This window comes from Symphalangus syndactylus, chromosome 14 (genome assembly GCF_028878055.3).
Source record: "Symphalangus syndactylus isolate Jambi chromosome 14, NHGRI_mSymSyn1-v2.1_pri, whole genome shotgun sequence".
NCBI lineage: Eukaryota > Metazoa > Chordata > Mammalia > Primates > Hylobatidae > Symphalangus > Symphalangus syndactylus.
The window spans coordinates 16,666,904-16,679,584 of NC_072436.2; the positions used below are offsets into that span (position 1 = coordinate 16,666,904).

Genomic DNA, 12,681 nt, shown 5'->3' on the forward strand with positions numbered 1-12,681 from the left:
ACAATCCTTACAGAATATTCAAAGACTGGCACTTCAACCTTACAACCTGGGCGCGTTTAAATGCCTAACACAATACCAAGCACACTGTATACCACACTTTTAAAAGGTAGAGAGCTTAAAGAAACAAGAAACACTACCTTGGGCACGAAGACAGGTTTTATGATGCCAGTCATTTCCAGGGGTGCTGTCCGCTATGGCACAGCACCACCTGGTGGCCACCCCAACCCACCCACACACCCCCCACCACAATCCCAGCACCCTGACAGGAGGTGGAGGTGGTAGTGAGCTGAGATCGCACCACTGTGCTCCAGGCTGAGCCGCAGAGCAAGACTCTGTCTCAAAAAAAAAAAACAAAACAAAACAAAAAACAAACAAACAAAAAAACAAAGATGCAGGAAGGAAGCAACAGGACCTGCGTCCTGTTCCATCAGAAGCCACTACCAGGTAGCATTTTTCCCTTTCCCATCCGCAAAGACGAAAGACACTTAGGATTTTTAGTATTTTAATACAGTTCCAATCAGTGTGTCTGGTTCATTTCAGTTCCTTCACTGCCAAACCTAGAGGGAAAGAGACAAAAGCCATCCAGAAGACACATCTGAGTTGCTACTGCTTGTTTAGATTTTGTACTTAAGCTAAAGAGAGCACACAAGGTTCAGAAATTAGATCCACCAGCGAAGTTTCGGTTAAAATATTTAGTGTTTGATAAAAAGACTTGGTCTATTATATTCGATAAAAAGACTTAGTCTATTATATTCCATCTGTTCCCCTGTAAAAAATGGGGACTATCAGTACTAGCACCAACCTCGAAGGGTCGTGAACAGGATTAAAGGAGCTCTAACCTCTCTTCTGGCTAAGGAAATGATTTCTGGTACTGTATATAACCTGAGAATCACAACTATTCCTCACACTCCCAACAGCAAGAGCAGATTCTTAGACCATAAAATGGGCTCTGAAATCAGAGGGATTCAAAACAAGATACAACATGGCCACACACAGCAACCTTCCAAACCCCACCCACCCCTGAAGTGACTTCAGGCTCACTCACCAGGGGGCAGGGACTGCTTCAGTTTCTCTGCCTTCTCTTTGTCAGTGATGACCAGGGTGTAAAGGTATCTGCTGCATCGAACTTTAAACTTCACATTGTCCTTATTTTTCTTGATCTTGACAGCTACCGGAGACCAGAATCAGGAATTAAATTGTATCACAGAAAACAGATGTGACACAGTCCATGTGCAAACACACTCAAGCAGTAAGCAGCATGCAGGAGACAGACAGCACCCACCTCCAGTACCGTCCCTCTGTGCAAACAGAAAACACTATTACCCGTTTCTCCAACTTGTGACTTTTATTGGGTACACTGAACACAACATTGTAGAATATCCTCTATCAACCTTATTATCTTTCTTATTTCTACTTTCTTTTTTGAGACAGTCTCGGTCTGTTGCCAGGCTGGAGCGTAGTGGCGCAATCTTGGCTCCCTGCAACCTCCGCCTCCCAGGTTCAAGGGATTCTCCTGTCTAAGCCTCCTGGAGTAGTTGGGATTACAGGCGCGCACCACCACACCCAGCTAATTTTTTGTATTTTTAGTAGAGATGGGGTTTCACCATGTTGGCTAGGATTGTCTTGATCTCTGGACCTCGTGATCTGCTGGCCTTGGGCTCCCAAAGTGCTGGGATTCCAGGCATGAGCCACCGCGCCTGGCCTATTATCTTTTTTAAAAGGGATGGAAGAAGTGATAAAGTAAGGAGACGGGCTCTCTGCTGGGACTGAGCGCTTTTCAGCACTCCACTCCTGGAAATCATGTCTCCGCATGTGAGATGACATTCTGGGCCAGTAAGAGCTCCTTCTTCAGGATGCCTCCAGCCACTGCACACAACATGCACCCAGGCTTTTCCTTGAATTTATGTGGAATCCATTTTCTGGGTTCTTTCCTGCTGCCAAGTTCTATCTCAGGATCACAGCTCAGATAAGACACAGTTAACATGTACCTCAAATTCAGCTGTTTGGGGTTTGAATTGTGCACCACTCTGGTTATGTACTAGCAGTATCAATGCACTGCCATCTGGCTGCTGTGAGATAACCCCTTCCCAGGAGTAGTTACCACTCCATGTACTCATTGAATGCCTTGTTCCAACTCTTTAAAAACTGCTCAGAGATACTCCCAGGATTATATTATAATAGCAGTGATGTGCCAATCAAGAAGCAGGTGGCTGAGGGCTAAACATGGGCTCTAAGGCTTCAACGCAAGCACCTGGCCAGACGTAGCACACAGCACTTAACCTGGTAGATGCAGCACAAGATGATCTTGTCCTCGCAATTCCGCAACTCCATTTCTGCCAGTAACTGCTATAGGAATGGGGGACATCAGAGGAAGCAGCACTGTGACTCAGAGCCTGCCCAAAGCACAGGCTGCCTGCACTCTTGTTCTTAATATATCCAGACACCTGGATATTCATCCAAACTAACCCATTTCAGTGTAACACTGACCCTAGCAGCTGAACTAAGCTGAACACCACTTGTAAAGACATATGGAGCTCTTCAAAATGTTTATTCAGTTGGGCGCGGTGGCTCATGCCTGTAATCCCAGCACTTTGGGAGGCTGAGGTGGGCGCATCACCTGAGGTCAGGAGTTTGAAACCAGCCTGACCAACATGGACAAACCCCGTCTCTCCTAAAAATACAAAAATTAGCCGGGCGCCTGTAATCCCAGCTACTCAAGAGGCTGAGGCAGGAGAACATGGGAGGCAGAGTTCTGCCACTGCACTCCAGCCTGGGCAATAAGAGTGAAACTCCATCTCAAAAAAAAAAAAAGTTTACTCAACATTGCCATACGTGCCGCAATTCCATTTCTAGGTTTATACCCCAAAGAACAGATAGCAACCACAGAAGAAATATTTGCACATCCACGTTCAGAGCATTATTCACAACAGCGAAAATGTAAAAGCAACACAATGTCCATCAATAGACGAATAAACAAACCGTGGCCTACCCACACAATGGAAAACTCTGGTCTGGGTGTGGTGGCTCATGCCTGTAATCTCGGCACTTTGGAAGGCCAAGGTGGGAGGATTGCTTGAGGCCAGGAGCTGGAGACCAGCCTGGCCAACATAGATCCCGTCTCTAAAAAAACAAAAATGAGCCAGGCGTGGTGGCGCGTGCCCGTGGTCCCAGAGACTCTGGAGGCTAGGGTGGGAGGATCACTCACACTCAGGAGATCAAGGATGTAGTAAGCCATGATCACACCACTGCACTCCAGCCTGGGCAGGAGTGAGACCCTGTTTGAAAAAAGCAAATTCCGGGCCGGGCACGGTGGCTCACGCCTGTAATCCCAGCACTTCGGGAGGCCAAGGCAGGTGGATCATAAGGTCAGGAGATCGAGACCATCCTGGCTCACTCGGTGAAACCCCGTCTCTACTTTAAAAAAAAAAAAAAAAAAATTAGCCTGGCATGGTGACAGGTGCCTGTAATCCCAGCTACTCGGGAGGCTGAGGCAGGAGAATGGCATGAACCTGGGAGGCGGAGCTTGCAGTGAGCCGAGATTCCACCACTGCACTCCAGAATGGGCAAGAGTGACACTCCATCTCAAAAAAAAAAAAGAAAAAAGAAAAAGGCAATTCTGACACATGCTTGAGGACATCTGAAGAGAAGCCAGTCACAAAAGGTCAAATATGCAATAGCAGACCCACTTGTATGGGGTAACCAGAGCAGTCACATTCAGGGACAAATTGGAAGGTGGTTGCCAGGGGCTGGGGAAGAATGGGGAGCTGGCGTTTAACAGAGGGAGTTTCAGTTTGGGAAGATAAAGTTCTGGGGATGGGGGGTGATGGTGGCAGCTGCTCAACAATGTGAATTTACTGAATGCCACTGAACTGTACAATTATGCTTTGCTGCCCAGCCCGGAGTGCAGGAGCATAACCATGGCTCACCGCGGCCTCAATTTCCTGGGTTCAAGCAATCCTACCTCAGCCTCCTGAGTAGCTGGGACCACGGGCACAGGCCCGGCTAACTTTATTCTTTTGTAGAGACAGGGTCTCACTCTGATGCCCAGGCTAGTCTCATCCATCTGCCTCAGTCTCCCAAAGTGCTGGGATTACAGATGGGAACCACCATACCCAGTGTAAATGGTAAATTTTATGCTACGCTTATTACACATTAAAAATTAATGCAACAATTTTGAAAAGCTTTTTCAACAAACAGCTACTGACACTATACTATCCCCAGGGGACTGTGACCGCTACCTTTAAAGCCACATCATCTAAAATCAAGGTTCCCAACTTTTGAGACAGTCTCGCTCTGTCACCCAGGCTGGAGTGCAGTGAGACAATCTCAGCTCACTGCAACCTCCGCCTTCTCGGTTCAACTGATTCTCCCGCCTCAGCCTCCTGAGTAGCTGGGACTGCAGGCGTGTGCCACCATGCCCAGCTAATTTTTTTATTTTTAGTAGAAACGGGGTTTTGCCATGTCACCCAGGTTGGTCTTGAACTCCTGGTTCAAGCGATCTGCCCGCTTTGGCCTCCCAAAGTGCTGGAATTATAGGCATGAGCCACCACGCCCGGACCACCACCCTTTTAAAACACAATCAAAGGGTGGTGTCATGTTTAACTTGCTGAGAAGGGTAAGTTACCGCTGGTAGAGTTGGGCTTCCAACTAGGCAGTGACCCCATATGGTCTGAAATAAAACTGACCTGATAACCTCATCTCTTTATACAAAACCCTGGCAGACAGACATCATTCCCACCAGATGCTATTTGTTCCCACAGGTGGTCACTACCTCAAAGGTGACAGCCTGTTTTGGGTAATGGGGACACAAATATGACCCCCATCTCTGCCTACCCCCAACTCACAGAAAGACTCTTCCTGTACACCAACCACACCGTCTGACCCCACCTTAACAGACCTGTCCCATGCAATCCCACTTCCACATGTGACCTGATTCTATTTCATGCAGCCGAAAAAAGATGACTCTGGGTTCAAATAACAACATAACTCAAGACCTAGCTTGTATCAAACACAAACCCCCAAATCTCCTTCAAGTATCACAAAGGGGTAACACAACTACCTCTCAGGCTTGGTGTAAAAATTTAAGTAACTGGGCAGCAGAGATTGGTACCTATCCATCGAAAACCTGCTGTTCAAGGTTTTTCATTAATCACCTTCTTTCCCCTGTATGTACAAGCTGGGAAACATACCTATGACAGTCCAACTTAAACTCTGTGATTTTACAATGATGGTAATGCGATATACATTCAGTAGAAGCCCTGCTTCAAATTTTGATCTTGGCGGGGCGCAGTGGCTCACGCCTGTAATCCCAGCACTTTGGGGGGCGGAGGCAGGTGGATCATCTGAGGTTAGGAGTTCGAGACCAGCCTGGCCAACGTGGTGAAACTCTGTCTCTACCAAAAACACAAAAATTAGCCAGGCATGGTGGCCCGCCCAGCTACTCTGAGGCAGAGGGATCGCTTGAACCTGGGAGGCGGTAATTGCAGTGAGCCAAGATCGCACCACTGCAATCCAGCCTGGGCAACAAAGCCAGACTGTCTCAAGGGAAAAAAAAAAATTTTTTTTTTGAATATTTTTCTGGGCTAGATAGGTATACCTTCTGACACTGGCCAGCGACAGGATCATGAGGTAAACGACTATACTGAAGTGTGCCGTCCTCAATACACTACATGCAAATATCCGGCACTTTATTACAAAATGGGTTTTGTGTTAAAATTTTACACAACTGCAGAGAACCTAAACTCAGTGTTTATGGGACGTGTGTCTTGAGGCTTTCGCGCAGTGGAGATTCCGTTCCGATAATTTTCTGTATTATACAAAAGGAAACAACACAGGGCAGCCCGAGATGCTCGCGATTAGCTAAAAATAGTCCTAGAAATTCCAGGGCCTCAACGTGCCCCACACAGATCTTTCTCATGGGAAATAGGATGAAACCACTGCTCCCAGAGGGCCAGGGACACACCCAGACGGCCTAACTCGTCTCCTGCCTGACATTCCGGGTAAGATGCTCCCGGAGCGGTGCCAGGGTAGGAACCGCTCATCTTGAGCCTTCGGAGCAACTACTTACATTTGGCATCCTTTCGTCGGGCTGTGAGCAAGAAGTCCTTAATTTCTTCAATTTTCCGAGGCTGCAATACAAAGGAAGCGGGTAAACAGACAGCAAAGAGACACGTCTTCCGCCGATGGTCCAGTCCACCAGCTCCCCCCGGCCTCCGGAGATCCCTGGGAGGCTCTCTCGCCCTCGCCCCGGGGCCCCACGAGCCCACCCCAGGAAGGCGCCAGGCAGGGACCGTACTCACCATGGCGACGAGGCACGCTGGGCGCTGGCGTGGACCGGGACCTGCGGGAAACAGTCCTCGGCGTTAACACGGCTCGGGGGCTGGCAGCGAACTCCGTTTTCCCGCTCTCCCCCGAAATATCGGCCCCCTTCTCCTCCCCGACACCCTCCACGTGGACCTGGGGTCCCCAAATTTCACCTGGCCGTGGATTGCCCCAGATTACCCTTCTCACCCGCGTACCACCCTAGAGACACTCACAACAAACTGCAACCGGGAAAAGGGACGAAAAACAACGAAACTTCCGTTTCCGGGCAGTTAAACCCTCCCAACGGAGGAAACTGGATACGGTGCCTGCCGAGGGTCAAGACTCATGTAGGCGTTCGCACTTCCAATTTCAGCAGCCCTGCTCCCTTGTGGTCGAAGTCAACAGTGCAGCTCCAAGAATGGAATGGACCATCCTGGCTGCCGCCCTCCCTCCGCCTCCCTCCTCCCGCTCCTCCTCATCCCTTCCTCCTATGACCCCCGCCTCTTCCCCATCCACCCCTTCCTGTCTTCCCCCGCAATCCCCCAAACCCCAACCTGATTTTGGTAGGTTTTAGCTCAGATTCAGTTTGAAGAGCTAACGCTTATTCTCCACAGCTTTCATTGGACCTGCGCAGGGGCATCTACACAGAAAATTCTTCATTTAATGGCAGGGACCATGTGCACCTTGTGCACCTTGTAGAACCTCTTGTTCTGGCGCCTCACGTTTTCTTCCGGTCTCTTTTTTGGGACCTGAATCATGACCAGGGCCCTGGGCTCTTCTTTCCGTAAGAGGGAGTGTTCCTGCCGGCTGCTTCCAATTCCCTTAGGAATGGGTGTACAGTGAAAGCAAGTTAAGGCCGAGCGCGGTGGCTCACGCCTGTAACCCCAACACTGGGGGAGGCCGAGGCGGGCGGATCGCTTGAGGTCAGGAGTTCGAGACCAGCCTGGGCAACCTAATAACACCCCCCCCGCGCCATCTGTAGCAATAATAATAATAATAATAATAATAATACTTCCAACAGCTGTCGCAGGGCTGCCCCTGGCTAAGTGTCTCACCCCTAGGGCTGATGGTGCAGCAGTGGGAGTGCTCCTGCTCTTGCCAGGTCTCATGACCGCCCCGCAGGGGAGAGGTGGACTCAGGACTTGAACCCCTGCTGGGCAGATCCCCCAGCCCAGGCTCCGGCCACTACTTGGGGAGGCTTGGGAAGCCTGGGGAGGGCAACATTCCTTTCTCCCCCATAACATCTTTACGTTAGGCTCTGAGCAACCTGTGGTTATCAATTTTATTTTTATCTTCCACTTTTATTTTATTTCCAACCTCTCTACAAATGTCTACATTTTATTATATTTGTTTCCCCCAAATTTAATAACCACACTGCTTTGTGCTTTGTGCTTATTATTACAGAGCGGCCCTCCTGAAGGGAAAGAGCACTTTGCCACGAGCTTTACTTAGAACTTATTTAACTTCCCTTCCTTTCTTCCTCCCTCCTGCCCTTCTGTTAACAAGCTCAGGCTGAGCACCTTCCTGGGGGTGCTGGAGATACAGGAACCAATAGACCTTGCTGCAGAGAGATCACAAAATCCTGTAATAGCACTGAAGAGTCTTTTAAAGAAGCTGAACGGTGTCTCTGCAACTGTAAATGTGTCGGGGTTCTAGCAGTGGGAAAAGTTAATTGGCAGAAGCCTAATTTTAGATGTCTGAAGGTCGGATCCGATCTGAGAAGCACGAGTGCTTCAGCTCTGACCTCAGAAGGACTTTCCCATACCTCAGAGCCCGGCTTTGCCAGCCCTTCCCATCTCAGGCAATGCCTTTCTGGTCTTTTCTACCCCAATGCTCCTCCACAAGCAACCACCCTTTCAGCCAAGCCAAGGGGCACTTTCGGGCACTTTCCGCCCTCCAGGTATTTGCTCTGCTGTCCACTCTGATGCCAGGTGCCACTGGTTCTTCTGAGCTCAGCTCCCACCTCCCCTTTTTCAGGCAGGACCCTTCACCCTTGACTTATGTTGCTCGCCACTCATGCAGTGGTTCCTCACAATCACTTCTCCGTAGGCTGCGTGGAGGTGTTTAACTTTTCATACATGCATACCACTCTTTTTATTTTTAATTTTTTAAAACTTTTTTAGAGACACGGTCTCCCTAGGTTGCCCAGGCTGGTCTCGAACTCCTGGGCTCAAGGGATCCTCCTGCCTCAGCCTCCCAAAGTGCTAGGATTACAGGTGTGAGCCACTACGCCCCACCTTACCACTTTTCCTTGAAGGTGAGGACAGGGCTCAGCATTCTGTCGATAACTCTCGAAGTGCAGTACCCATCTGTACAGTAAGTGCTCAATGCTAACATTGCAGGATGATCCGGCTGGATGTGGCATCTGAGATCACTCACCACATGAAGGGGTGGTGGATGGAGGGAGGAATTCAGGGAGAGCTAGAAGGAGACACTGATGTGCCTGAAGCAGTGCCTGGCATGTAGTAGGTCCAAAAACTATTTGTTGAATGAATGAATGGTGCTTCTTGCCTCACTGCGGGCCTGACGGGACAAGGACAGGGATAGAAGGAGGAGCTGCACCTCCCTTTTGGCAGCGATCCCAGGGAGACAAATGTTCACCCTCTTGAGTTGTATAATTTAAGGGACCATAGATGTGTAGTAGCAAAACACAATGGCAAATTTGTTCAAGTACCAAAGACCTCCAGCTCCCCAAGGGGGACAAATAGCAAAATAAGCTGCAGCTACTAAAAGTGAGGCAAGGCGCCCAGAAGGCACGCTTCCCTGCTCCATGGGAAGATGAGCCCCAAATGTCCTGGAGTGGCCGGGGACTGTCAGAGACCAAGGGGGGCAGAGCCCTGGCCCTGAGTGCCACAGCCTGAGACCTTGAGCGGATGCTGACCTGGACATGAGCCTCCCTGGTGATTCCCATATACACATGAAACGAAACGCTCCAGGGCCCGGGGTGGATCCTGTAGGAGAGGAAAGCCCCGGACTCGAGGGCAGAATGGCCCAGGCTGCCTGTTATGGTCACTCTGGCCACTGGTAAGCTGGAATGTCCAATGCTGGCAGCTACGGGACAGTGAGGGCTACTGCTGTTGTCAAGAGGTGGTAGGGAGGGTCTCAAGCAGTGTGTTGCAGCATGGCTGGAGGCTGGAGAGGCACAGAGGGAATGTCCGGAGCTACAGGACACAATCCAACCCTTTTCCCTCCTTCCCTTCCCTCACTCTGCTGGCTCTGGGCAGAGAGGGTCTCAGAAGGCACTGGGCCTCCCCTCCTCCCTCCAGCAGCCCCACTCTGGCCACCTCTGAAGGCCAAATGGTTTAGAGTTCTCTCTTCAGTTTTCAGGGACACATTGGAAAGAGGACCAGGATCGGTCAAAAAAACCTCCAATGCCCCAGCATGCAGGTGGGCAGAGGGCTGGCACAGCACATGGCTGGGAAGACCTCCCAACCTCCAGGATTTTCTCCCATTCAATCCATTCCATTCACTTGGTGAACATCGATTGAACTCCTACTCTAAAGCAGACACTGGGCTGGGCTTGGGAATAAGCAGAATGCGGTTCCTGCTCCAAACACTCATCACTGCTGGGATCCCATAACAAGCTGTGGAGGATGCCCAGAGGCTAGGGGTCTAATTCCTCCTGAGGGAGTCCTGGAAGGCTTCATGGAGGAGGGGACACAGTGTGCTGCCTCCGAGAGGGGTGCGCAGCAGCTTGCCAGGAGAAGGACTTCCAGACAGAAGGAGAGAGGGAGCTGATGTCAGCCCAGGGTCAGGAGAATGCGGGGTGTTTCTGAGAATGAGTGGGAAGTTCAGTGTGGCAGAGGTAAGGAGGGTCTGGGGCAGGGGGTCGGGGAGAAGAGGCTGGAGGGGGAGTTGGGCTGGAGTCCAGGGCCTTCAGGAGTTCCCCTTCCAGCCTCACTTATGCCTGCTGTGGTCATCGTCACCGAAGGGCCCATCCCTGGGGTCCATAGCACCTCCTTCACTGCCCAGCGGTGATCTTCCGAGCCTTGGTTTCCTGGTTTCTAAAGCTCTGTGTGTGTGTGGCGTGCACGTGTGTGTATGTTTTGGGGGTGGGAGTGTGTGTGCTGTCGCCTCTCTCCCGCCTCGCAGGGTTGCAGCGAAGCTTGAATGGGGTAATTTCGCAAAGCTCTAACCCGCATCTCTCAGGCAAGGCCCGCCCTGGGTGCTGTGTCCACTGGCGGCCGCACGGGGGCGCTGAGGCCGCGGCTGGAAACGGAATAGCCCCTTCGGCGCGACTCCTGGGAGCTCAGGCGGAGAGAAGTGTACATAAAATATCGGGAATATTTGTATGCGATTTCATACCTGGTGGAGTGCTTTCATATCCACCATCTCATTTAATCTCCAAGAGGCCCCCAAGAGGCCCCTGCCTTTGGCTGCCGGCAGGGCTGGCCTTTAAACCATCTCGGAAGGGAGTTGTTTATTAAACCTTAAAGGTTGTCAGCAGGCCGGGACTCTGGTCCCTGGCACTGAACTCATTTACCTGGGAAAGGATGGGGAGTGGGGTTGGGGGGTGAGTTGGTGCTTTATTTATTTATATATTTTTTTGAGGCAGAGCCTTGCTCTCTTGCCCAGGCTGGAGTGCAGAGGGGCAATTGCTGCTCACTGCAACCTCGACCTCTCGGGCCCAAGTGGTCCTCCTGCCTCAGCCTCCCAAGTAGCTGGGACCACAAAAATAAGTAGTCTTATTTTCTTTCTTTCTTTCTTTCTTTCTTTCTTTCTTTCTTTCTTCCTTCCTTCCTTCCTTCCTTCCTTCCTTCCCTCCCTCCCTCCCTCCCTCCCTCCCTCCCTCCTTTCTTTCTTTCTTTCTTTCTTTCTTTCTTTCTTTCTTTCTCTTTCTTTCCTTTCCTTCCTTCCTTCCTTCCTTCCTTCCTTCCTTCCTTCCTTCCCTCCCTCCCTCCCTTCTTTCCTTTCCCTTCCTTCCTTCCTTCCTTCCTTCCTTCCTTCCTTCCTTCTTTCCTTCCTTCCTTCCCTCCCTCCCTCCCTTCTTTCCTTTTCCTTCCTTCCTTCCTTCCTTCCTTCCTTCCTTCCTTCCTTCTTTCTTTTCTTTATTTCTTTCTTTCACTCTTTTTCTTAGAAATGGGGTCCCCTATGTTGCCCAGGCTGGTCTCTAACTCCTGGCCTCAAACGATCCTCCTGCCTTGGCCTCCCAAAGTACTGGGATTACAGGCATGCGCCACTCTGCCCGGCCCACTGGTGTTTTTTTGGAAACCGAAGATGGTGAGTTTAAAGGGATGCTGGTTACTCACTCTCCCCCTGGCCCCCAAAGAGTCCGTGAGTCCCTGAGAGGTAGACAGGTTTAACATTCTCCCTGCTGCTGAGCTAGAAGCCACGAAGCAAGGCCAGGCAGACTGGAACAGGGGTTCTTACGCCCCACATGGTTGACCTTTGTGGAAGGGGTCACTTTCACTTTCTGTTTAGTGGCTGGGGCTCTTCTGAGCCTTATGAGGATCCCAGGCCCCTACCCGGTTAATGCTAGACCCTCACAATTGTGAGAAACGAAAATGTCTCTAGACATTGCCAAATGTCCCCGGGGAAAAGCAGGGCAATGCCACTTGTGGTTGAGAGCCGCTTGACTAGAAGGCCAAAACCACGAGGACATTCTTTGTCATAATGGATATCTCTGTTCTGTGCCTATGGCCAGGTAACTCATGGGCTCAGGCTACTGTCTTAGTTGCACCTAGCCTAGGGTTTCAAAGCTTTTCTGTGGATGCTCTAAGGAGGACCGCCCTGGGTGCTGCCTCTGCCTGGGTTCTGTGGGTGGCAAGGCGGGGTGCAGTCGGCTCTAGTTACCGGGAGCCTCATCTCTACTCTGGGAGGCAAGGCAGCTGATGTCAGCCCAGAGCGGGTGGGGACACCTTTTCCAGTGGGAAGCCTCGGGATGGGGTGGGGAGCTAGGGTGGGAGAAGGGAGGAGAGGCATGGGGCCCGTCTTTAAGGTGTCTCTAGGTACCTAAGTGGTGAAGATGCAGAAATAAGATCCTGTCCCTGTTCCCATCTCAAGGGACACACAGACTAGTAAGGGAGGCGGTGATGAGCTTGGGCCCTAGGTGTAGGAAGTGTTTGGAATTGTGGGACCAGATGGAGGCCATGGGGATCTGATACAGGCTGGGGAAGGGGTGATACAGGCCAGGAAAGTCCTCCAGGAGTAACATCGATGGTGATTCACAAAGAGGAGTAGAATATTGCTTTGTCCTGAAAACCCAACACATCTAGAGGAGCCTGCTAGAACGTGCAAAGCCTCGTAGCAAATAAGTTCCAGGGTGACAAGAATGAAAGAACCATCAGATTGAGTGGTATCAATCCAGGTGGTCTTCCTGGAGGAGGCAGTATGATAGGGTGGGAGGAAAATTCTTCCTGGAGGCAGGCAGTCTTAGGT

General features: G+C 50.7%; 1 protein-coding gene across 4 annotated transcripts; it reads right to left on the reverse strand.

Moving 5' to 3' along the window:
• Positions 1-489: 489 nt before the first annotated feature.
• LOC129462738 (large ribosomal subunit protein eL38) lies at positions 490-7,050 on the reverse strand. Of its 4 annotated transcripts, XM_063617464.1 has the most exons (6): positions 6,996-7,050; positions 6,537-6,629; positions 6,300-6,340; positions 6,068-6,128; positions 1,046-1,168; positions 490-557 (listed from the first exon to the last, which is right to left on the reverse strand). In XM_063617464.1, exons 3-6 carry the CDS (start codon positions 6,300-6,302, stop codon positions 532-534), a joined length of 213 nt encoding a protein of 70 aa, XP_063473534.1. In that variant the 5' UTR covers positions 6,303-6,340; positions 6,537-6,629; positions 6,996-7,050; the 3' UTR covers positions 490-531. The 4 variants fall into 4 exon arrangements, with proteins under 4 accessions (XP_063473534.1, XP_063473536.1, XP_063473535.1 ...); XM_063617466.1 differs by lacking the exon at positions 6,996-7,050 and having other exon boundaries at positions 6,511-6,571; XM_063617465.1 differs by lacking the exon at positions 6,996-7,050 and having other exon boundaries at positions 6,502-6,546.
• Between the last annotated feature and the right edge of the window lie 5,631 nt (positions 7,051-12,681).